The sequence below is a fragment of the Tachypleus tridentatus genome, chromosome 10 (assembly GCF_004210375.1).
Source record: "Tachypleus tridentatus isolate NWPU-2018 chromosome 10, ASM421037v1, whole genome shotgun sequence".
In the NCBI taxonomy this organism is placed as follows: domain Eukaryota; kingdom Metazoa; phylum Arthropoda; class Merostomata; order Xiphosura; family Limulidae; genus Tachypleus; species Tachypleus tridentatus.
Window position 1 is genome coordinate 125,663,210 of NC_134834.1, and position 27,911 is coordinate 125,691,120.

At 35.0% G+C, this 27,911-nt stretch overlaps 1 protein-coding gene and 1 long non-coding RNA gene across 3 annotated transcripts in view; one reads left to right on the forward strand and one right to left on the reverse strand.

The window, feature by feature from the left end:
* Window positions 1-27,911, forward strand: part of LOC143228207 (uncharacterized) — a 122,408-nt gene that overhangs the window by 34,989 nt on the left and 59,508 nt on the right. The window lies entirely within an intron of this gene.
* Window positions 12,615-27,767, reverse strand: LOC143228206 (sodium- and chloride-dependent GABA transporter 2-like). Its single transcript, XM_076459512.1, has 4 exons — window positions 27,592-27,767; window positions 25,497-25,677; window positions 16,171-16,311; window positions 12,615-12,835 (listed from the first exon to the last, which is right to left on the reverse strand). The coding sequence occupies exons 1-4, from the start codon at window positions 27,670-27,672 to the stop codon at window positions 12,630-12,632; spliced, it is 609 nt and encodes a 202-aa protein (XP_076315627.1). The 5' UTR covers window positions 27,673-27,767; the 3' UTR covers window positions 12,615-12,629.

The window sequence follows — 27,911 nt, forward strand, 5'->3', positions numbered from 1 at the left end:
GACAGTGTAACAGGTAGTACTACTAATCATGGTTCTAGTGAGTGACAGTGTAACAGGTAGTACTACTAATCCATGGTTCTAGTGAGGTGACAGTGCAACAGGTAGCATTACTAATTCATGGTTCTAGTGAGGTGACAGTGTAACAGGTAGTATTGTAATCCATGGTTCTAGTGAGATGACAGTAACAGGTAGTATTACTAAATCATGGTTCTAGTGAGGTGACAGTGTAACAGGTAGTATTACTAATCCATGGTTCTGATGACAGTGTAACAGGTAGTATTACTGACAGTGTAACAGGTAAGGTAGTATTACTAATTCATGGTTCTAGTGAGGTGACAGTGTAACAGGTAGTACTACTAATTACTAGTGGATGACAATTCATGGTTAATCCATGGTTCTAGTGAGGTGACAGTGTAACAGGTAGTATGGTACTAAGGTCATGCAGTACTAGTAATCCAAGGTTGTAGTGATGAGAGTGACAGTGTAACAGGTAGTACACTAATACTAGTAATCATGGTTCTAGTGAGGTGACAGTGTAACAGGTAGTACTACTAATTCATGGTTCTAGTGAGATGACAGTGTAACAGGTAGTATTACTAATTCATGGTTCTAGTGAGATGACAGTGTAAAGGTAGTAGTACTACTAATTTACTAATAACAGGTAGTAATACTAATCCATGGTTCTAGTGAGATGACAGTGTAACAGGTATTACTAATCTCATGGTTCTAGTGAGATGACAGTGTAACAGGTAGTATTACTAATTCATGGTTCTAGTGAGGTGACAGTGACAGTGTAACAGGTAGTACTACTAATTCATGGTTCTAGTGAGATGACAGTGTAACAGGTAGTACTACTAATTCATGGTTCTAGTGAGATGACAGTGTAACAGGTAGTACTACTAATTCATGGTTCTAGTGAGGTGACAGTGTAACAGGTAGTATTACTAATTCATGGTTCTGAGTGAGGTGACAGTGTAACAGGTAGTATTACTAATTCATTAGTTCTAGTGAGATGACAGTGTAACAGGTAGTATTACTAATTCATGGTTCTAGTGAGATGTGACAGTGTAACAGGTAGTACTACTAATTCATGGTTCTAGTGAGATGACAGTGTAACAGGTAGTACTACTAATCCATGGTTCTAGTGAGAGATGACAGTGTAACAGGTAGTAATACTAATCCATGGTTCTAGTGAGGTGACAGTGTAACAGGTAGTACCACTAATCCATGGTTCTAGTGAGATGACTGCAGGTAGTACTACTAATCCATGGTTCTAGTGAGATGACAGTGTAACAGGTAGCATTACTAATTCATGGTTCTAGTGAGTATGACAGTGTAACAGGTAGTATTACTAATTCATGGTTCTAGTGAGGTGACAGTGTAACAGGTAGTATTACTAATTCATGGTTCTAGTGAGGTGACAGTGTAACAGGTAGTATTACTAATTCATGGTTCTAGTGAGGACAGTGTAACAGGTAGTATTACTAATTCATGGTTCTGTGAGTGACAGTGTAACAGGTACTACTAATTCATGGTTCTAGTGAGGTGACAGTGTAACAGGTAGTATTACTAATCCATGGTTCTGACAGTGTAACAGGTAGTACTACTAATCATGGTTCTAGTGAGATGACAGTAACAGGTAGTATTACTAATTCATGGTTCTAGTGAGGTGACAGTGTAACAGGTAGTATTACTAATTCATGGTTCTGTGAGATGACAGTGTAACAGGGTAGTACTACTAATTCATGGTTCTAGTGAGATGACAGTGTAACAGGTAGTATTACTAATTCATGGTTCTAGTGAGGTGACAGTGTAACAGGTAGTACTACTAATTCATGGTACTACTAATTCATGGTTCTAGTGAGGTGACAGTGTAACAGGTAGTATTACTAATCCATGGTTCTAGTGAGACAGTGACAGTGTATTACTAATCCATGGTTCTAGTGAGATGACAGTGTAACAGGTAGTATTACTAATTCATGGTTCTAGTGAGATGACAGTGTAACAGGTAGTATTACTAATCTAGTGAGATGACAGTGTGGTTCTAATTCATGGAGTGAGATGACAGTGTAACAGGTAGTACTACTAATTCATGGTTCTAGTGAGATGACAGTGTAACAGGTAGTATTACTAATTCATGGTTCTAGTGAGGTGACAGTGTAACAGGTATGGTTCTAGTGAGATGACAGTGCAACTAATCCAGTGAGATGACATGGTATTCTAGTAGTGAGGTGACAGTGTAACAGGTAGTACTACTAATTCATGGTTCTAGTGAGGTGACAGTGAGGTGACATGGTTCTAGTGAGGTGTGTAAGTACACTAATTCATGGTTCTAGTGAGGTGTAGTAATACTAATAATCCATGGTTAACAGGTAGTATTACTAATCCATGGTTCTAGTGAGGTGACAGTGTAACAGGTAGTATTACTAATTCATGGTTCTAGTGAGATGACAGTGTAACAGGGTAGTATTACTAATTCATGGTTCTAGTGAGGTGACAGTGTAACAGGTAGTAATACTACTAATTCATGGTTCTAGTGAGATGACAGTGTAACAGGTAGTATTACTAATCCATGGTTCTAGTGAGATGACAGTGTAACAGGTAGTATTACTAATTCCATGGTTCTAGTGAGATGACAGTGTAACAGGTAGTACTACTAATTCATGGTTCTAGTGAGATGACAGTGTAACAGGTAGTATACTAATTCATGGTTCTAGTAACAGAGATGACAGTGTAACAGGTAGTATTACTAATTCATGGTTCTGAGTGAGATGACAGTGTAACAGGTAGTGACAGTTACTAATTACTAACATGGTTCTAGTGAGATGACAGTGTAACAGGTAGTACTACTAATTCATGGTTCTAGTGAGATGACAGTGTAACAGGTAGTATTACTAATTCATGGTTCTAGTGAGTGACAGTGTAACAGGTAGTATTACTAACATGGTTCTGTAGAGACAGGTAGTATTACTAATTCATCCAGTTCTAGTGAGATGACAGTGTAACAGGTAGTATTACTAATTCATGGTTCTAGTGAGATGACAGTGTAACAGGTAGTACTACTAATTCATGGTTCTAGTGAGATGACAGTGTAACAGGTAGTACTACTAATCCGGCATGGTTCTAGTGAGATGAAGGAAAGTAACAGGTAGTACTACTAATCATGGTTCTAGTGAGATGACAGTGTAACAGGTAGTACTACTAATTCATGGTTCTAGTGAGATGACAGTGTAACAGGTAGTATTACTAATTCATGGTTCTAGTGAGTGACAGTAACAGGTAGTACTACTAATTACAGTTCCAGTGTGAGTAGTGTAACAGGTAATTCATAACATGGTTCTAGTGAGGTGACAGTGTAACAGGTAGTACTACTAATTCATGGTTCTAGTGAGGTGACAGTGTAACAGGTAGTACTACTAATTCATGGTTCTAGTAGTGAGGTGACAGTGCTAACAGGTTCTAGTGAGTATTACTAACTAATTCATAGTTCTAGTGAGGTGACAGTGTAACAGGTAGTATTACTAATTCATGGTTCTAGTGAGGTGACAGTGTAACAGGTAGTACTACTAATTCATGGTTCTAGTGAGGTGACAGTGTAACAGGTAGTATTACTAATTCATGGTTCTAGTGAGATGACAGTGTAACAGGTAGTATTACTAATTCATGGTTCTAGTGAGGTGACAGTGTAACAGGTAGTATTACTAATTCATGGTTCTAGTGAGGTGACAGTGTAACAGGTAGTATTACTAATTCATGGTTCTAGTGAGGTGACAGTGTAACAGGTAGTATTACTAATCTCATGGTTCTAGTGAGGTGACAGTGTAACAGGTAGTATTACTAATTCATGGTTCTAGTGAGGTGACAGTGTAACAGGTAGTAATACTAATTCATGGTTCTAGTGAGGTGACAGTGTAACAGCTGGGCCTATCTAATTCATGGTTCTAGTGAGGTGACAGTGTAACAGGTAGTAATACTAGTAATCCAAGGTTCTAGTGATGTGAGAGTGTAATCATGGTTCGGGTAATACTACTAGTAATCCATGGTTGTAGTGATGTGACAGTGTAACACGTAGTAATACTAGTAATCCATGGTTGTAGTGATGTGACAGTGTAACAAGTAGTATTACTAATTCATGGTTCTAGTGAGATGACAGTGTAACAGGTAGTATTACTAATTCATGGTTCTAGTGAGATGACAGTGTAACAGGTAGTATTACTAATTCATGGTTCTAGTGAGATGACAGTGTAACAGGTAGTATTACTAATCCATGGTTCTAGTGAGATGACAGTGTAACAGTTCTTGTAGTATTACTAATTCATGGTTCTAGTGAGATGACAGTGTAACAGGTAGTATTACTAATTCATGGTTCTAGTGAGATGACAGTGTAACAGGTAGTACTACTAATTCATGGTTCTAGTGAGATGACAGTGTAACAGGTAGTATTACTAATTCATGGTTCTAGTGAGATGACAGTGTAACAGGTACTACTAATTCATGGTAGTGAGATGACAGTGTAACAGGTAGTATTACTAATTCATGGTTCTAGTGAGATGACAGTGTAACAGGTAGTATTACTAATTCATGGTTCTAGTGAGATGACAGTGTAACAGGTAGTACTACTAATTCATGGTTCTAGTGAGATGACAGTGTAACAGGTAGTACTACTAACATGGTTCTAGTGAGATGACAGTGTAACAGGTAGGTACTACTAATCATGGTTCTAGTGAGGTGACAGTGTAACAGGTAGTACTACTAATTCATGGTTCTAGTAGTGTAACAGGTAGTATTACTAATTCATGTTTCTAGTGAGATGACAGTGTAACAGGTAGTATTACTAATTCACTAGTGAGGTGACAGTGTAACAGGTGGTAGTATTACTAATTCATGGTTCTAGTGAGGTGACAGTGTAACAGGTAGTATTACTAATTCATGGTTCTAGTGAGGTGACAGTGTAACAGGTAGTACTACTAATTCATGGTTCTAGTGAGGTGACAGTGTAACAGGTAGTACTACTAATTCATGGTTCTAGTGAGGTGACAGTGTAAAACAGGTAGTATTACTAATTCATGGTTCTAGTGAGGTGACAGTGTAACAGGTAGTATTACTAATTCATGGTTCTAGTGAGATGACAGTGTAACAGGTAGTATTACTAATTCCATGGTTCTAGTGAGGTGACAGTGTAACAGGTAGTATTACTAATTCATGGTTCTAGTGAGGTGACAGTATTACTAATTCATGTTAAAGAGAGGTACTAGGTACTAATTCATGGTTCTAGTGAGGTGACAGTGTAACAGGTAGTATTACTAATTCATGGTTCTAGTGAGGTGACAGTGTAACAGGTAGTACTACTAATTCATGGTTTCTAGTGAGGATGTGACAGTGTAACAGGTAGTACTACTAATCCATGGTTCTAGTGAGATGACAGTGTAACAGGTAGTACTACTAATTCATGGTTCTAGTGAGATGACAGTGTAACAGGTAGTATTACTAATTCATGGTTCTAGTGAGAGATGACAGTGTAACAGGTAGTATTACTAATTCATGGTTCTAGTGAGATGACAGTGTAACAGGTAGTACTACTAATTCATGGTTCTAGTGAGATGACAGTGTAACAGGTAGTACTACTAATTCATGGTTCTAGTGAGATGACAGTGTAACAGGTAGTACTACTAATTCATGGTTCTAGTGAGATGACAGTGTAACAGGTAGTACTACTAATTCATGGTTCTAGTGAGATGACAGTGTAACAGGTAGTATTACTAATTCATGGTTCTAGTGAGATGACAGTGCAACAGGTAGTATTACTAATTCATGGTTCTAGTGAGGTGACAGTGTAACAGGTAGTACTACTAATTCATGGTTCTAGTGAGGTGACAGTGTAACAGGTAGTACTACTAATTCATGGTTCTAGTGAGATGACAGTGTAACAGGTAGTATTACTAATTCATGGTTCTAGTGAGATGACAGTGTAACAGGTAGTATTACTAATTCATGGTTCTAGTGAGATGACAGTGTAACAGGTAGTACTACTAATTCATGGTTCTAGTGAGATGACAGTGTAACAGGTAGTATTACTAATTCATGGTTCTAGTGAGGTGACAGTGTAACAGGTAGTACTACTAATTCATGGTTCTAGTGAGGTGACAGTGTAACAGGTAGTACTACTAATCCATGGTTCTAGTGAGGTGACAGTGTAACAGGTAGTATTACTAATTCATGGTTCTAGTGAGATGACAGTGTAACAGGTAGTACTACTAATTCATGGTTCTAGTGAGATGACAGTGTAACAGGTAGTATTACTAATCCATGGTTCTAGTGAGGTGACAGTGTAACTGCAGTTACCAACATGGTTTAGTGAGGTGACAGTGTAACAGGTAGTAATACTAGTTCCATGGTTCTAGTGAGGTGACAGTGTAACACGTAGTAGTACTACTAATTCATGGTTTTAGTGAGTGACAGTGTAACAGGTAGTATTACTAATTCATGGTTCTAGTGAGAGATGACAGTGTAACAGGTAGTATTACTAATTCATGGTTCTAGTGAGGTGACAGTGTAACAGGTAGTATTACTAATTCATGGTTCTAGAGAGGTGACAGTGTAACAGGTAGTATTACTAATTCATGGTTCTAGTGAGGTGACAGTGTAACAGGTAGTATTACTAATTCATAGTTCTAGTGAGGTGACAGTGTAACAGGTAGATTATTACTAATTCATGGTTCTAGTGAGGGTGACAGTGTAACAGGTAGTACTACTAATTCATGGTTCTAGTGAGATGACAGTGTAACAGGTAGTACTACTAATTCATGGTTCTAGTGAGATGACAGTGTAACAGGTAGTATTACTAATTCATGGTTCTAGTGAGATGACAGTGTAACAGGTAGTATTACTAATTCATGGTTCTAGTGAGATGACAGTGTAACAGGTAGTACTACTAATTCATGGTTCTAGTGAGATGACAGTGTAACAGGTAGTACTACTAATTCATGGTTCTAGTGAGATGACAGTGTAACAGGTAGTACTACTAATTCATGGTTCTAGTGAGATGACAGTGTAACAGGTAGTACTACTAATTCATGGTTCTAGTGAGATGACAGTGTAACAGGTAGTATTACTAATTCATAGTTCTAGTGAGATGACAGTGTAACAGGTAGTATTACTAATTCATGGTTCTAGTGAGGTGACAGTGTAACAGGTAGTATTACTAATTCATAGTTCTAGTGAGGTGACAGTGTAACAGGTAGTACTACTAATTCATGGTTCTAGTGAGGTGACAGTGTAACAGGTAGTACTACTAGTTCATGGTTCTAGTGAGGTGACAGTGTAACAGGTAGTACTACTAATTCATGGTTTTAGTGAGGTGACAGTGTAACAGGTAGTATTACTAATTCATGGTTCTAGTGAGGTGACAGTGTAACAGGTAGTATTACTAATTCATGGTTCTAGTGAGATGACAGTGTAACAGGTAGTATTACTAATTCATGGTTCTAGAGAGGTGACAGTGTAACAGGTAGTATTACTAATTCATGGTTCTAGTGAGGTGACAGTGTAACAGGTAGCATTACTAATTCATAGTTCTAGTGAGGTGACAGTGTAACAGGTAGTATTACTAATTCATGGTTCTAGTGAGGTGACAGTGTAACAGGTAGTACTACTAATTCATGGTTCTAGTGAGGTGACAGTGTAACAGCTGGGCCTATCTAATTCATGGTTCTAGTGAGGTGACAGTGTAACAGGTAGTACTACTAATTCATGGTTCTAGTGAGGTGACAGTGTAACAGCTGGGCCTATCTAATTCATGGTTCTAGTGAGGTGACAGTGTAACAGGTAGTACTACTAATTCATGGTTCTAGTGAGGTGACAGTGTAACACGTAGTATTACTAATTCATGGTTCTAGTGAGGTGACAGTGTAACACGTAGTATTACTAATTCATGGTTCTAGTGAGGTGACAGTGTAACACGTAGTAATACTAGTAATCCATGGTTCTAGTGAGGTGACAGTGTAACAGATATTATTACTAATTCATGGTTCTAGTGAGGTGACAGTGTAACAGGTAGTACTACTAAGTCATGGTTCTAGTGAGGTAACAGTGTAACAGGTAGTATTACTAATTCATATTTGTAGTGGATGAGAGTGTAACAGTTGGCCTATCTAATTCAGGAGTTGTAGTCACTTTTTACCTGAAACTGTGTGATTGATCCATTTCTCGGGGTTGGAAGAGTATATAATATCTAAGCCTTTTTTATTCCTTTCAGTTTTTACTATAGTTTATCTTTGAAAATTAATCCAAATACAGATTTAGATATGTCTTTATCGTGAATCTGTGCAGCGAGGGTCACTGTTGACCCCTTTCTCACTCTCAATAATTCGTGTTTTGTTTGCACGGTTATCGGACGCTATGTAATAACCCACGTTACTCACAGTATTTTAAATTTTGTTCACTGTATCAGTTTTAATTGACTTATCCTTTTCGTGTCACGTGTAATTCACGAGGTAATATTACCTTGTATATTTTCACTAGCTCAGCTCATGTATGATCGCACAATTAGTTCGGATTCACGGCCTGGCATGGCCAAGCGCGTATGGCGTGCGACTCGTAATCCGAGGGTCGTGGGTTCGCGCCCGCGTCGCGCTAAACATGCTCGCCCTCCCAGCCGTGGGGGTGTATAATGTGACGGTCAATCCCACTATTCGTTGGTTAAAGAGTAGCCCAAGAGTTGGTGGTGGGTGGTGATGACTAGCTGCCTTCCCTCTAGTCTTACACTGCTAAATTAGGGATGGCTAGCACAGATAGCCCTCGAGTAGCTTTGTGCGAAATTCAAAACAAGACCAAAAAACAAGTTCGTATTCACAATCCATTTTCACTTAGTAGTTACACACACACACACACACACATATATTTCATAAAAAAAACCCCTAGGCTTCAGATAGCCCAGCACGTTTGGCCTAGAAGTTTTTTATTTGTAATATTTAGAGGGGAGAGGTATTAATTAGGGCTTAATTTACCATATATTATGTAACTCTACTTTCCTTATCAGTTTATTTTTATTAATATTTTTTTAATGTTCAAGATAATTATTTTATTGACATTTATTTCAAAATGTATCTTGGGTAACCACAAATTTTCCTTACAATTCACACTTCCCAAGACATGGCAATAACGTTCCTGTTACACTCTTATAAATAGTGACGAACCATGGACGACTGATTATATGTCACGTTTTGCGCATGCCCTTAAATACGTGAGCTCTACAATACTCTTTAGCATTGTAAATTTATACATGACGTAAGAGCGATGCGTTACAGGTTTGTTTGTTTGTTTTGGAATTTCGCACAAAGCTACTCGGGCTATCTGTGCTAGCCGTCCCTAATTTAGCAGTTTAAGACTAGAGGGAAGGCAGCTAGTCATCACCACCCACTGCCAACACTTGGGCTACTCTTTTACCAACGAATAATGGGATTGACTGTCACATTATAACGCCCCCACGGCTAAAAGGGCGAGCATGTTTGGTGCGACGGGGATGCGAACCCGCGACCCTGTAATTAGCTTCTTACAGTTAGTTAAAGTTTATTAAATTCAGTAAAGCATTTTGGTGATCCACCATTTTAGCGCCTCAATAACTTAAGTCCGAGGGCCACTTCCTCCAAAAGCTGGATTTCGATATTTATGGGGGGTATAGCACAGATAGACCATTGTGTGGCTTTGCGTTTAACAACAAACTTATTATTTTGTGTTAAAGAATAAACCAAAGCTCAACACACAGATAAAAAATTCGAAGTAAAATTGAAATGTTTCCCAAGGATGTATAGGGTTTTATAAAAATGTTTGTTCTGAAAATTGTGCTAAACAGGTTAAACGGTAATAGCAAGAGTGAATTATCTAAATGTCGTTAATTCTTGGTGTTAAGTTTTATTTGTTTGTAGTTAAGCGAAATACTCTTAAATTTTATTGTTTTATTGTGAATTCTGGGGCAAAAATAATTGTTCATTGATTATTATCATCTCAGGTATAGCATCGTCATGTGACGACACTGGTTTTGTCTCCACAGGCACGACCTTGAATATAAATTACTGAATATTTTGTTGTTCACTTTTATAACGTTAGGAAGTATTATTAAAGTGTTAGATTGAGCGTGTGTTTGAGTCAACTGTTAAGAAGTGCAAAACAGCATTACGAAAGGAACATAAAACTTGCTTGGATTTGGAGTTAAAGTGAGTACGATCAACAGTTTTTATACAGATGACCCGAATTTTGTTTACAGCTTCTGATATCTAATTGTCTTATAACAATTTGTTTGTATATAGTTGTGGTTGTTGAACATGGGCAATCCAGTATCACCAGTTCTAGTCTTATAATCAGTATTTTCTCGGGAATTTCAAAGGGACCCAAGGCAACAGTGAAATTTTCCAGAAACGTGAGAAATTAATCAGACAGAAAGGAGTCATAGTAAATTATCGGTAAATTTTTAGATTGTCAAGTTTTTTCCTAAACAATTTCCAAACAAGACTGAAACCCGTGTCACCAGTCATGTTATTTATGACTTAGGCCTATTTATGAGAGTTAGACCTAGGACATTTCTCATGACGACGAGAAACCCACTTGAAGTGAAAATATATTCTCAAGACGGTTAGTTTGGGTATTAAAACTTTAATTTATATAAAGTACAGATTAACATTTTGACCTTCTTAGGTCATCTTCAGGTTAACAAACTTTGGTTAATACCCACATCAGCTGCCTTGAGAATACACTATGACGTTTCTGGTCTAGCTTTCGCAACATACAAATTATGCAGGACATCATAAACCTCTCAAATGGATACAGTAGATATTTATTATTAATTTTTTGTTGGTATTCTAAACACCTTATTGATATGAATATTAAGAACAATAAATTAGTACCATTAATGCTGATACATATTTACTAATTTATATATAAATGTAGGATTACTGTGTAAGTAAAATATATTTCAAAACACCATACATATAACAAAGATTTAGCAACCGTAAATTTGTTTTTAAAACTGTGATCGAGTTTATCATAAATATTTCAAAGTGCTCGCAAATTTGCGAAGGACAATGTACAAAAAATACTATATCTTGTCTAGATAATTTTTAACTACGCCAAGGCCCGGCATGGCCAGGTGAGTTAAGGCGTTCGACTCGTAATCTGAGGGTCGCGGGTTCGAATTCTCATCGCACCAAACATGCTCGCCCTTTCAGTCAGGGGGGCACGGTCAATCCCACTATTAGTTGGTAAGAGTAGCCCAAGAGTTGGCGGTGGGTGATAGTGAATAGCTGCCTTCCCTCTAGTCTTACACTGTTGAATTAGGGACGGCTAGCGAAGATAGCCCTTGAGTAGCTTTGCGCGAAATTCAAAACAAACAAACAAACTACGCCAATTTCTGACTCAGGTCATCCAGAAAGTGGCTGATTTTCTTATTTGGACTTTATAACCGCTTTTTTGTCTATTCAGAAGACGTTTGACCTCTTGGACTTAATATTTCTTTATCTTTACAGAAAAGAAGTTGTAACTTTGAGATTTCCTTAGTTTGGATTTTTGTGCATAGCTCACAAAGATTGTTTTAAGCGTAGCTGTCCTAAATTTTGAACCGCAAGACCAAAACGGAGATAATTCTTTCGCTTCATAATCTGATTAAATGGTGGGATTTGAAAGTCACGTTTCAGGAATCAAAACGCAGTGCGCATGCTTGCGACAACGGGTCGTAAACCATTCGTCCTCGGATTCACAGTCTTGTTAATTTAATTGTTAAGCCGTCTATAAGATCTATACTAAATTATCTATCAATAAAGGACAGTTTTAGTTCTTCAGGAACATGTGTGATGTCGTCAGATACTTCGTCCCTGAATTTATTTATCTAGTTTAGATGAAAACAAGTCGCATGTTATCATTTGAAAATGTGATTTGTTTCTTTTTTAGGATAACGCAATTTTAAGTGCACTTTGCATAAACGGCTTGTTTGGCTCTCCCTACTGACATAAATACTAGTTATAAATCTGAGTCGATTGTCGGTATTGACACACAAGTTAGTTATAAATCTGAGTCAACTGTTTGTATTGACACACAAGTTAGTTATAAATCTGAGTTAACTGTTTGTATTGACACACGTTAGTTATAAATTTGAGTCGACTGTCGGTATTGACACACAAGTTAGTTGTATATATGGATCGACTGTTCGTATTGACACTAAAACTAGTTGTAAAACTTGGTCGACAGTGATGTGACACGGATGTCACTTTGTTTCTGAAATTCGTGCAGTTCTACATGAGGGCTATCTGCGCTCGCTGTTCCTTGTTTAGTAATGGAAGACTAGAGGGAAAGCAACTAGTCATCATCACCCACTGGTAACTCTTGGGCTACTCTTTTTACTAACGAATAGTGGGACTGAAAGTTACATTATATGGTCCCCACGGCTGAAAGGACGAGCACGTTTGGTTTGACGGGGATTAGAACCTACGACCCTCAGATTACAAGTCGAGCGCCTAAACTACCTGGCCATGCCTAGTCCCACGGATGTCAGACCTCATAGATTAACAGATTTAAGATATCACAGATGGTATCATCATATTCATTTCCCATTGTTCTTTAAAGCAACAGACATAAATTACTCACTAATATCTATTTATTTGCCCTAGTTTGTTTTCGGGATCACAAAAATGTGTGTTATACTTACTAAGACTAGGGACATCATCCGGACAGACGGACCACGGCAGGGACTCGTTCATCGATGTAAATAAATAACAGAGGGCCCAGGATATAACAGTCATGTAATACACAGAAGTCATGATGAGCAAAATGGCGGTGGCGTAGCTCATTCCTGTAGTAGAAACAAGTGATGATGATAAAAGATACAAATTAGGTTACAGTCGTGATCTACAATACAGGGAAAGTCTAAAGCCATGGAGAGGGCAGGGAGGGAGTGCTTGTTACTCTATGTGTCAACGTTTGTCTCTTTATCTCTGGAACACGAGTTTAAACATTCTGAAACAGAAAGATGTGCGATTTGATTTGAACAGTTCGCTTTGTACATTTATTCTGTTCCTTCTACCACTGCTGTGTTTGAGATTATGAAATAATAAATATGTATTTACAGCTAAATAAGAAGGTTATGACAATAACAAACAAATAATATTTAATAACCAATCATTTCCTTCATCTCATCTTTACTTAAACATTTGTCTGTCTAACAGTCATTCTGCTACTTACGGGCCTTAAAAGATTAATGGGGTTGTCAGATATCACGAAAGAGGTTTCTGAAGCGACAAATATGGTTTAAAAAAACGTTTTAAATCTGGCGAAGAAAATTCTTTGTACGCAGAAAAGCGGACTTGAATGCTAAATCCGACACCTACCGGACGTGGGAGAAGTGACGTCTAATAATGAAATTAAACTCTTGGATCGTAAACTTATGAAGAACTTTGGGATTCGTGACTTAGCTTGCTTTTTGTTAGGGTTAGAGCCTCTGTTCTTTGACGTTTTTATACAACAACTTAAGAAGCTTTGATTTCATTGTTGAGGTAAAAGAAGTCTCGAGACAATTTGATTTTACTCAGTTTTAGAATTATAAAAAATCAAGCAGGTACAGAGAGATTGAATTATATTAAACTATTTTGGAGCCCTATCATGTTACAGACAATGTCGCCACGTCCGGTCATGCTTTGTCTGATGAACAAGCATCTTGACTATAATCCTGCAACGTGCTCTCTGTTGGAAGAGCTTGTCACCTCGCCATTATCTTCTTGCTTTTAGTGTACGAAAACGACTGAAATATAAAAATTCCATGTCTGGCGACTTAACCAGCATATTTTTCATGAAGTAACACGAATATTCATTTCATACTCCAATTGTTTGAGGTATGCAACGGTTGAACGAGAATATGGCTGGAAGATCTATTTTGGTTAACTTCTACCTTAGTAGCCTCGCTTCTAGACGGATATATTTTTTATTGTTGTTATGTATTGTTTCTTTTGTTATTGGTCTGTGTTCGTGGAGTTACACTTCTCTATCCGGGTCTAGGATTCGACTTCTTGCAGGTATTTCACTGATTGGCTCTGGTACATCAGTTTTAGTGATTGAGTACAAAAGTTAATTCCATCTGAACACAACTTTATAATTTTAGGATAACAATATTTTACTTCAAGCTACAACATGCCAGACAACGTCAAACTGTAGTTATGATACATGCGGTGTCTTGCTGAGTCACATATTCAAGTAGTTCATATATAATTTCCTTAACATTCCTGTAGTTTCTTTAGGCTGGTTTCTGTGAAATCAAACCTGACGACAAACGTATAACAGATAGCCTAACTGGTTAACTTTGTTCTAACACAAAACAAGCTGTCATATAATAAACTACATCACAATCAAGACTTGCAAACTGAAAAAGTGAGATATTTAACTGAAATCTGTTTCTTGGACAGACAATGGACAAAAATCAGTTAATGATTTTCTATTATATACACGAAATAATTAGGTACAATATCTATTACTAGTCTTTAACATTATAAAACTTATTGGAACATAACTTTAACGAAAGATTACTGATGACCAATTATAAGATTGTAAATACATAGTAAACATCCTCAGACATTTAGAGTCCACATGTGTAACAGGCATTAACACTGAGTAATAAACAGGTATATGGTTTAATATAGTAATGGATGGGTAATAAACTGGTATATGATAATTATACAGTGATGGATGGGTAATAAACTGGTATATGATAATTATACAGTGATGGATGGGTAATAAACTGGTATATGATAATTATACAGTGATGGATAGGTAATAAACTGGTATATGATAATTAGGTGGTAATGGATGGATAATGAACTGGTATATGATAATTATATAGTGATGGATGGGTAATAAACTAGTATATGATAATAAAACAGTGATGGATGGGTAATAAACTGGTAGATGATAATTAGGTGGTAATGGATGGGTAATAAACTGGTATATGATAATTAGGTGGTAATGGATGGGTAATGAACTGGTATATGATAATTAGATGGTAATGAATGGGTACTAAACTGGTATATGATAATTAGATGGTAATGGATGGGTAATAAACTAGTTTCTGATAATTATATAGTGATGGATGGGTAATAAACTGGTATATGATAATTATATAGTGATGGATGGGTAATAAACTGGTATATGATAATATATATAGTGATGGATGGGTAATAAACTGGTATATGATAATTATATAGTGATGGATGGGTAATAAACTGGTATATAATAATTATATAGTGATGGATGGGTAATAAACTGGTATATGATAATTATATAGTGATGGATGGGTAATAAACTGGTATATGATAATTATATAGTGATGGATGGGTAATAAACTGGTATATAATAATTATATAGTGATGGATGGGTAATAAACTAGTATATGATAATTATATAGTGATGGATGGGTAATAAACTAGTATATGATAATTATATAGTGATGGATGGGTAATAAACTGAGTATATGATAATTATATAGTGATGGATGGGTAATAAACTAGTATATGATAATTATATAGTGATGGATGGGTAATAAACTAGTATATGATAATTATATAGTGATGGATGGGTAATAAACTAGTATATGATAATTATATAGTGATGGATGGGTAATAAACTAGTATATGATAATTATATAGTGATGGATGGGTAATAAACTGGTATATGATAATTATATAGTGATGGATGGGTAATAAACTAGTATATGATAATTATATAGTGATGGATGGGTAATAAATCTGTAGATGATTTAATAGAGAATCAAATCCCGGCTGCTTTGAAAAAACATTTTTGTAAAGATTTCCCAGAAAATGACAACAGTGATAAAAACTAGTTATTTTCTAGTTATGAAAACATCGACCTAATTAATCAAATAGACTGGTTAACATGAACATGAAAAAACCCCTCAAAACTACAACTTCAGTTTTACCAGACTTGTATCATTATAACGAATTTGGTTAAATACTTTACTGTAGTGACGAGTAGAGGTACTGTTTAACTTCATACGGAGTATCTTCAAATAAAGACAATCTACACTATTGAGAAGTTAATGTACTCAGTTGTTAAAGATATTCTAGTCAGAACAGGGGTAACAGACGTAGAGAAAATGTACGAACAAGTAACTCCATGACTAACCTTTAAAAAGTGGAATTATTTTTCCAACACTCTGGCCACCCCCTCCCATACCAGAATGAAGATGTCCTATTGTTAACTCAAAGTGGTAAATCGGAAGACCGATGAGTACATAGAGGAGACCGGTGGACACCAGGACAACACCTGAAACCATATAAAATAGGATTCATTTTCTAGCTTTGTAATTCTAGTCACATATTTGTAGAGCAAATGTAATTTCTGGCAGTTTATCAGAAGAAGAATTATCGTATTTGATAAGAATAAGAAAACTTGCCTTTCTTTCTTTTATAAATTCAACTCATTATAGATTATCAAGTTTTGAGGTTTCTGTTACAAAGATTAAATAACCTTCATTATAGATTATCAAGTTTTGAGGTTTCTGTCACAAAGATTAAATAACCTTCATTATAGATTATCAAGTTTTGAGGTTTCTGTCACAAAGATTAAATAACCTTCATTATAGATTATCAAGTTTTGAGGTTTCTGTCACAAAGATTAAATAACCTTCATTATAGATTATCAAGTTTTGAGATTTCTGTTACAAAGATTAAATAACCTTCATTATAGATTATCAAGTTTTGAGGTTTTTGTTACAAAGGTTAAATAACCTTTATTATAGATTATCAAGTTTTGAGGTTTCTGTCACAAAGATTAAATAACCTTCATTATAGATTATCAAGTTTTGAGGTTTCTGTCACAAAGATTAAATAACCTTCATTATAGACTATCAAGTTTTGAGGTTTCTGTTACAAATTTTAAATAACCTTAATTATAGATTATCAAGTTTTGAGGTTTCTGTTACAAAGGTTAAATAACCTTCATTATAGATTATCAAGTTTTGAGGTTTCTGTTACAAGATTAAATATCCTTCATTATAGATTATCAAGTTTTGAGGTTTATGTTACAAAGATTAAATAACCATTATAGATTATCAAGTTTTGAGGTTTATGTTACAAAGATTAAATAACCATTATAGATTATCAAGTTTTGAGGTTTCTGTTACAAAGATTAAATAACCTGAATTCAGAACACGTATCTCTTTCATTCGTGACACTCTTATAAATATTCAGGTATAAAATAAAATCTAATTGGTCAGTGGAATGTCAACAACCTTGGAGAAACTTATAAATAAACGTAAATATTAAATATATGTAAACAAAACAACATATAAAGATTTTATATCTGTACTTTCTGAAGCAGCAGTTTCTTGTCTCTTTAGTTATGTCAGAAAAAAACATCACAGCGTATTTGAAATAAAGAAAAATAAGGAATTCTTTTCTCTTAATGAGAATCCAATGGATCTTTGAACGTTTTCCTCTTATCTATCGGCAAATGACCTGTCTTATCAGTGTAATGTAGAAAAATAATATGAGGCGAAATTAGGTTTTGATTTCAGTCTTAGATGGAGTTGGGAACATAACAATTTATATTGTTCTACCAGTAGAACAGAGACGAAAAACATTGATAGCATTAGAATAGAACTAGGACGAACAGTATTGAGAGCTGTAATGTAGAACACGGACGAACAATGTTGATAGCATTAGAACAGAACACTGACGATTTCTTTGTTTGTTTTGGAATTTCGCACAAAGCTACTCGAGGGCTATCTGTGCTAGCCGTCCCTAATTTAGCAGTGTAAGACTAGAGGGAAGGCAGCTAGTCATCACCACCCACCGCCAACTCTTGGGCTACTCTTTTACCAACGAATAGTTGGATTGACCGTCACATTATACACCCCCACGGCTAGGAGGGCGAGCATGTTTAGCGCAACGCGGGCGCGAACCCGCGGATTACGAGTCGCACGCCTTACGCGCTTGGCCAAGCCAGGCCATGAACACTGACAAACAATGTTGAATACATTAGAATAGAACACTGACAAACAATGTTGATAACATTAGAATACAACTAGGACGAAAAAGTATTGATAACATTAGAATAGAACACTGATGAACAACGTTGATAACATTAGAATAGAACTAGGAGGAACAATGTTGATAGCATTAGAATAGAACACTGACGAACAGTATTGATAACATTAGAATAGAACTAGGACGAACAATGTTGATAACATTAGAATAGAACTAGGACGAACAACGTTGATAACATTAGAATAGAACTAGGACGAACAACGTTGATAACAGAATAGAACTAGGACGAACAACGTTGATAACATTATAATAGAACTAGGACGAACAACGTTGATAACATTAGAATAGAACTAGGACGAACAACGTTGATAACATTAGAATAGAACTAGGACGAACAATGTTGATAACATTAGAATAGAACTAGGACGAACAATGTTGATAACATTAGAATAGAACTAGGACGAACAATGTTGATAACATTAGAATAGAACTAGGACGAACAATGTTGATAACATTAGAATAGAACTAAGACGAACAATGTTGATAACATTAGAATAGAACTAAGACGAACAATGTTGATAACATTAGAATAGAACTAGGACGAACAATGTTTATAACATTAGAATAGAACTAGGACGAACAACGTTTATAGCATTAGAATAGAACTAGGACGAACAACGTTTATAGCATTAGAATAGAACACTGACGAACAGTATTGATAACATTAGAATAGAACACTGACGAACAGTATTGATAACATTAGAATAGAACACTGACGAACAGTATTGATAACATTAGAATAGAACTAGGACGAACAATGTTGATAACATTAGAATAGAACTAGGACGAACAATGTTGATAACATTAGAATAGAACTAGGACGAACAACGTTGATAACATTAGAATAGAACTAGGACGAACAACGTTGATAACATTAGAATAGAACATTGATGAACAGTATTGATAACATTAGAATAGAACACTGACGAACAGTATTGATAACATTAGAATAGAACTAGGACGAACAATGTTGATAACATTAGAATAGAACTAGGACGAACAATGTTGATAACATTAGAATAGAACTAGGACGAACAATGTTGATAACATTAGAATAGAACTAGGACGAACAGTATTGATAACATTAGAATAGAACTAAGACGAACAATGTTGATAACACTAGAATAGAACTAGGACGAACAACGTTTATAACACTAGAATAGAACTAGGACGAACAACGTTTATAACATTAGAATAGAACTAGGACGAACAACGTTTATAACATTAGAATAGAACACTGACGAACAGTATTGATAACATTAGAATAGAACACTGACGAACAGTATTGATAACATTAGAATAGAACTAGGACGAACAATGTTGATAACATTAGAATAGAACTAGGACGAACAGTATTGATAACATTAGAATAGAACACTGACGAACAGTATTGATAACATTAGAATAGAACAGTGACGAACAGTATTGATAACATTAGAATAGAACAGTGACGAACAATGTTGATAACATTAGAATAGAACACTGACGAACAATGTTGATAACATTAGAATAGAACACTGACGAACAATGTTGATAACATTAGAATAGAACTAGGACGAACAATGTTGATAACATTAGAATAGAACTAGGACGAACAATGTTGATAACATTAGAATAGAACTAGGACGAACAATGTTGATAACATTAGAATAGAACTAGGACGAACAATGTTGATAACATTAGAATAGAACTAGGACGAACAATGTTGATAACATTAGAATAGAACTAGGACGAACAATGTTGATAACATTAGAATAGAACTAGGACGAACAATCTTGATAACATTAGAATAGAACTAGGACGAACAATGTTGATAACATTAGAATAGAACTAGGACGAACAATGTTGATAACATTAGAATAGAACTAGGACGAACAATGTTGATAACATTAGAATAGAACTAGGACGAACAATGTTGATAACATTAGAATAGAACTAGGACGAACAATGTTGATAACATTAGAATAGAACTAGGACGAACAATGTTGATAACATTAGAATAGAACTAGGACGAACAGTATTGATAACATTAGAATAGAACACTGACGAACAGTATTGATAACATTAGAATAGAACACTGACGAACAGTATTGATAACATTAGAATAGAACACTGACGAACAGTATTGATAACATTAGAATAGAACACTGACGAACAATGTTGATAACATTAGAATAGAACTAGGACGAACAATGTTGATAACATTAGAATAGAACTAGGACGAACAATGTTGATAACATTAGAATAGAACTAGGACGAACAATGTTGATAACATTAGAATAGAACTAGGACGAACAATGTTGATAACATTAGAATAGAACTAGGACGAACAATCTTGATAACATTAGAATAGAACTAGGACGAACAATCTTGATAACATTAGAATAGAACTAGGACGAACAATCTTGATAACATTAGAATAGAACTAGGACGAACAATCTTGATACCAGTAGAATAGAATAGAGACGAACAATGTTGATAACATTAGAATAGAACTAAGACGAACAATGTTGATACAGTATGAGAGAAAGTGTTCGTACCCCTGCGTCGTGAGTAGTTTTTTCCTTATAACTTAAAAAGTATCACGATTAGGGTAATGAAAGTAGAGCGTATTATAAATATATTACTAACACACATCTACATAAATTTTTATGTAAATTGAACGACAAATAAACTGTTTATAAACAAATAACCAAACATAGGAGGGGAAGAAAGTGTTTGTGCGTCTACTTTAATGGTCAGTTGTGTAGCCTTTCAGGTGAATTACTTGGCGCAATCTCTCCTCATAGCCCTCCATGATCGTTTGACAGTACTCGACTGGTATTTTATTCCATTCTTCTCTACAGAAGGCCTCCATTTCTTGCAAGTTTTTCGGATGACGCTGATGAACCTTGACTTCAACTCATGCCAAACGTTTTCAATTGGGTTGAGATCGGGTGACTGCGATGGCCACTCCAGAACGCTTATATGGTTTCTCTGCAACCAGGATTGCACATATTTCGATGTGTGCTTAGGGTCATTGTCGTGCTGGAAGATCCAACGACGCTCAAGCCGCAAGTTCCGAGCATCATTCTTGATATAAGTGCCTAATATATCAATGTACTCTTCTTTTTTCATGATTCTGGTGACGCGGTGAAGGCTGCCTACACCAGAAGAACTGAAAAAAACCCATAGCATGATCGAGCCACCTCCATGTTTAACTGTAGGGATGGTGTTCTTTGGAAGATTTCTTTCCCCCTTCTTACGGAAAATATTGCGAATATCATTGTGGCCAAAAAGCTCGATTTTAGTCTCGTCTGACCAAAGAATATTCTTCCAATAGGTACAGGGTTTATCTACATGCTTTCTTGCATACCGCAATCGTGCTTCTAAACGAACAGGCTTTAAATATGGAGTTCTACGAGGACGGCATGCTTTGAACCCAGAAGAGTGTAACATGTTCGTAACTGTAGAGGTGTTTACTTCAACCCTAGTTTCCCTTACCAGTTTCTGTATGTCATTACATGTTAAACAAGGGTTCTTACTAACTTCTCTGAGAACCTTCCTCTTGGTTCTCTCTGAAATTTTAGTTGGGCATCCAGAACAAGGGAGGTTAGCAGTTGATCCTGTAAGCTGCTTTGAATGGTAGATTTCAGCACATTAAGTTGTGTAGCAATACCAGAAAGAGACACACAAGACTTGTATTTTACAATAATTTAGATTTTTAAATCACTGGACAGTTGTTTCCTGTTCGCCATGATGACCAAGCAGATAATGACGGAGACGGCGCTAAATTGCCAGAAGCAAATGTTTTGCTGGCTAAATTCCAATAATTATGAACCCAGTGTCTGATTCTGGAATGGTATAATGTAGTTTATTCGCCAAACTAAACAAAATTTTTACAGGAATATCAGTTTTTCACACGTTCTGAACTGTACGAACACTTTCTGCTCCTTCTATTTTTGGTTATTTGTTTATAAACAGTTTATTTGTCTTTTAATTTACATACAAATGTATGTTGACGTGTGTTAGCATAATATTTATAATATATTATACTTCTATTAGCCTAATCATGATACTTCTAAAGTTATGAGCAAAAACCCACTCGGGACGCATGGGTACGAACACTTTCTGTCGTAACTGTACCTGTAGAATAGAACAGGGTCAAATATTATTAATACCAGAAGAATAGAAAACGGACAAACAACGTTGATACCAGTAGACGAGAAACGGGACGAACAGTAATAATGGCAGTAGAACAGAACAGGAACAAGGATCTTTGATAGCAGTAGAATAGAACAGGGACAAACAGTATTAACACCAGTGGAATAGAACAGGGACAAACAGTATTAACACCAGTAGAATAGAACAGAGACGATAGATGAACAATAACGATATTAGTAGCACAGTAGAAGATGGTTTAACAATACTGATATTAGTAGTACAGTAGAAGATGGTTTAACAATCGTGATATTAGTAGTACAGTAGAAGATGGATAAACAATACTGATATTAGTAGTACAGTAGAAGATGGTTTAACAATCGTGATATTAGTAGTACAGTAGAAGATGGATAAACAATACTGATATTAGTAGTACAGTAGAAGATGGATAAACAATACTGATATTAGTAGTACAGTAGAAGATGGTTTAACAATACTGATATTAGTAGTACAGTAGAAGATGGTTTAACAATACTGATATTAGTAGTACAGTAGAAGATGGATAAACAATACTGATATTAGTAGTACAGTAGAAGATGGTTTAACAATAGTGATATTAGTAGTACAGTAGAAGATGGTTTAACAATATTGATACTAATTTAGCAGTACAGTAGAAGATGGTTTAACAAAACTGATATTAGTAGTACAGTAGAAGATGGTTTAACAATCGTGATATTAGTAGTACAGTAGAAGATGGATAAACAATACTGATATTAGTAGTACAGTAGAAGATGGATAAACAATACTGATATTAGTAGTACAGTAGAAGATGGATAAACAATACTGATATTAGTAGTACAGTAGAAGATGGATAAACAATACTGATATTAGTAGTACAGTAGAAGATGGATAAACAATACTGATATTAGTAGTACAGTAGAAGATGGTTTAACAATACTGATATTAGTAGTACAGTAGAAGATGGTTTAACAATCGTGATATTAGTAGCATAGCACAGTAGAAGATGGATAAACAATACCGATATTAGTAGTACAGCAGAAGATGGTTTTAACAATAGTGATATTAGTAGCACAGTAGAAGATGGTTTAACAACACTGATATTAGTAGTACAGTAGAAGATGGATAAACAATACTGATATTAGTAGCACAGTAGAAGATGGTTTAACAATACTGATATTAGTAGTACAGTAGAAGATGGTTTAACAATACTGATATTAGTAGTACAGTAGAAGATGGTTTAACAATACTGATATTAGTAGTACAGTAGAAGATGGTTTAACAATAGTGATATTAGTAGTACAGTAGAAGATGGTTTAACAATAGTGATATTAGTAGTACAGTAGAAGATGGTTTAACAATAGTGATATTAGTAGTACAGTAGAAGATGGTTTAACAATACTGATACTAATTTAGCAGTACAGTAGAAGATGGTTTAACAATACTGTTAGTAGTAGTACAGTAGAAGATGGATAAACAATACTGATATTAGTAGTACAGTAGAAGATGGTTTAACAATACTGATATTAGTAGCACAGTATAAGATGGTTTAACAATACTGATATTAGTAGTACAGTAGAAGATGGTTTAACAATCGTAATATAAGTAGCATAGCACAGTAGAAGATGGATAAACAATACTGATATTAGTAGTACAGTAGAAGATGGTTTAACAATAGTGATATTAGTAGTACAGTAGAAGATGGTTTAACAATAGTGATATTAGTAGTACAGTAGAAGATGGTTTAACAGTAGTGATATTAGTAGTACAGTAGAAGATGGTTTAACAATACTGATACTAATTTAGCAGTACAGTAGAAGATGGATAAACAATACTGATATTAGTAGCACAGTAGAAGATGGTTTAACAATACTGATATTAGTAGCACAGTAGAAGATGGTTTAACAATACTGATTTTAGTAGTACAGTAGAAGATGGATAAACAATACTAATTTAGCAGTACAGTAGAAGATGGTTTAACAAAACTGATATTAGTAGTACAGTAGAAGATGGTTTAACAATACTGATTTTAGTAGTACAGTAGAAGATGGATAAACAATACTAATTTAGCAGTACAGTAGAAGATGGTTTAACAATACTGATATTAGTAGCACAGTAGAAGATGGTTTAACAATACTGATTTTAGTAGTACAGTAGAAGATGGATAAACAATACTAATTTAGCAGTACAGTAGAAGATGGTTTAACAAAACTGATATTAGTAGTACAGTAGAAGATGGTTTAACAATACTGATATTAGTAGTACAGTAGAAGATGGTTTAACAATACTGATATTAGTAGTACAGTAGAAGATGGATAAACAATACTGATATTAGTAGTACAGTAGAAGATGGTTTAACAATAGTGATATTAGTAGCACAGTAGAAGATGGATAAACAATACTGATATTAGTAGTACAGTAGAAGATGGTTTAACAATAGTGATATTAGTAGCACAGTAGAAGATGGTTTAACAATAGTGATATTAGTAGTACAGTAGAAGATGGTTTAACAATACTGATAGTAGTAGCACAGTATATTGTTTTGACATCAGTGGAAATTATGCAAACGTATTAAGCTGCTGAAAAGTATTGTGTTTTCTCTTTATTGTTGTATTTTGATTTTGATTTTGTTCACCCCGAAACATCTACTATCATTAATAGGTCTGAGAACAAGGGTTCGTAACAGTTGTTAATATTTTTTCTAACACACCTGTTTACAGTTTAATAGATGGTATAAAATTTAGAATTTTTGATTAAAAAGGAGGAAGATATCACTTTTATAGTGTTATCTTCATGTATGAAACCACAGAGTACTGTTGTTATTGTGTTACCCCCAGGTATGTAATAACATGGTTCTCTTTTTGTAGTGTTATTTTGATGTTTGAAACCACAGAGTACTGTTGTTATTGTGTTACCCTCAGGTATGTAATAACATGGTTCTCTTTTTATAGTGTTACCTTCATGTATGAAACCACAGAGTACTGTTGTTATTGTGTTACCCCAATGTATGCAATAACATGGTTCTCTTTTTATAGTGTTATCTTCATGTATGAAACCCCAGAGTACTGTTGTTATTGTGTTACCCCCAGGTATGTAATAACATGGTTCTCTTTTTATAGTGTTACCTTCATGTTTGAAACCACAGAGTACTGTTGTTATTGTGTTACCCCCAGGTATGTAATAACATGGTTCTCTTTTTAAGTGTTACCACCACGTTTGCATCAGATGTTTTTATAATCTTACCTCCATGTTTGTAGACTATAAATGGATAACGCCATACATTAACCAGACCAGCAAATGGTGTTAAACATTTCAGGAGGAAGAAAAGTCTATTGGAACATAGGCTGTGGTCAGAAATTGATACTTCATCTGTGTCCAGGGACAAGGAATCTGAGGCCGGCAAATTATCTCCTTCAGGTCTCGACTGGAAATGAGCAACAAAACTACATGGTTGATCAACAAATCGTTATGAACATACTTAGATACGTAGTGACGAATATTATCACAACTGAAGCGATGTCTTAAGTTCATACATTAAGAAACTTTCACGGTCCAGTCTTGACGTTGAAACATTGTGTGAAGTTTGAAGACTGTAGAATGGAGAGAAACCACGTTGTTGTTACAGTACTGACGTTAAGTAGTGTATAATAAAGTGTATGTTGTTACAGTACTGACGTTAAGTAGTGTATAATAAAGTGTATGTTGTTACAGTACTGACGTTAAGTAGTGTATAATAAAGTGTATGTTGTTACAGTACTGACGTTAAGTAGTGTATAATAAAGTGTATGTTGTTACAGTACTGACGTTAAGTAGTGTATAATAAAGTGTATGTTGTTGTTACAGTACTGACGTTAAGTAGTGTATAATAAAGTGTATGTTGTTGTTACAGTACTGACGTTATGTAGTGTATAATAAAGTGTATGTTGTTGTTACAGTACTGACGTTAAGTAGTGTATAATAAAGTGTATGTTGTTGTTACAGTGCTGACGTTAAGTAGTGTATAATAAAGTGTATGTTGTTGTTACAGTGCTAACGTTAAGTAGTGTATAATAAAGTGTATGTTGTTGTTACAGTGCTAACGTTAAGTAGTGTATAATAAAGTGTATGTTGTTGTTACAGTGCTAACGTTAAGTAGTGTATAATAAAGTGTATGTTGTTGTTACAGTGCTAACGTTAAGTAGTGTATAATAAAGTGTATGTTGTTGTTACAGTGCTAACGTTAAGTAGTGTATAATAAAGTGTATGTTGTTGTTACAGTGCTAAAGTTAAGTAGTGTATAATAAAGTGTATGTTGTTGTTACAGTACTAACGTTAAGTACAGGCATTATAATAAAGTGTATGTTGTTGTTACAGTAGTGACGTTAAGTAGTGTATAATAAAGTGTATGTTGTTGTTACAGTACTGACGTTAAGTAGTGTATAATAAAGTGTATGTTGTTGTTACAGTGCTAACGTTAAGTAGTGTATAATAAAGTGTATGTTGTTGTTACAGTGCTAACGTTAAGTAGGGTATAATAAAGTGTATGTTGTTGTTACAGTACTGACGTTAAGTAGTGTATAATAAAGTGTATGTTGTTGTTACAGTACTGACGTTAAGTAGTGTATAATAAAGTGTATGTTGTTGTTACAGTACTAACGTTAAGTAGTGTATAATAAAGTGTATGTTGTTGTTACAGTGCTAACGTTAAGTAGTGTATAATAAAGTGTATGTTGTTGTTACAGTGCTAACGTTAAGTAGTGTATAATAAAGTGTATGTTGTTGTTACAGTACTAACGTTAAGTAGTGTATAATAAAGTGTATGTTGTTGTTACAGTACTAGTAGTGTATAATAAAGTGTATGTTGTTGTTACAGTACTAGTAGTGTATAATAAAGTGTATGTTGTTGTTACAGTACTAGTAGGGTATAATAAAGTGTATGTTGTTGTTACAGTACTAACGTTAAGTGGTGTATAATAAAGTGTATGTTGTTGTTACAGTACTAACGTTAAGTAGTGTATAATAAAGTGTATGTTGTTGTTACAGTACTGACGTTAAGTAGTGTATAATAAAGTGTATGTTGTTGTTACAGTACTAACGTTAAGTAGTGTATAATAAAGTGTATGTTGTTGTTACAGTACTAACGTTAAGTAGTGTATAATAAAGTGTATGTTGTTGTTACAGTACTGACGTTAAGTAGTGTATAATAAAGTGTATGTTGTTGTTACAGTGCTGACGTTAAGTAGTGTATAATAAAGTGTATGTTGTTGTTACAGTACTGACGTTAAGTAGTGTATAATAAAGTGTATGTTGTTGTTACAGTACTAACGTTAAGTAGGGTATAGTAAAAATTGATTCTCACCTGTTGTCTCGTAGTTGCCATGGTTCTGGTGTTTGTAGTTTTTGGTATGATGCCAACCGTATCTTCATAAGTTTCGTCCATATGTTAAAACAAGAAGCTAGCAGGACCTGGAAACCTAGAGAAAGGAAACTTGTTATGAAACAGTAAACGAAACATGTTTCAGCTACTGTATGTGGAAGGTACTAGTGTGCTGTCAGTCCCTTGGTTGACTGCGAATGTAACCTAAATTAAATACCAGCTCTTCAAAAAGGTTCAGTTGACTTTAGATTAGGGGGATTATGATATATTTTATTATTATTTTATTTTATTATTGTGTGGAT

Excerpts from the sequence above, each read along its gene's own strand:
- LOC143228206 (XM_076459512.1), bottom strand. The coding sequence starts at position 27,672 with ATGGACGAAACTTATGAAGATACGGTTGGCATCATACCAAAAACTACA. Across the intron at positions 25,678-27,591 it reads TGGCAACTACGAGACAACAG|TCGAGACCTGAAGGAGATAA; the intron begins GTGAGAATCAAT and ends GCTCATTTCCAG. Across the intron at positions 12,836-16,170 it reads AATAATTCCACTTTTTAAAG|GAATGAGCTACGCCACCGCC; the intron begins GTTAGTCATGGA and ends TTTCTACTACAG.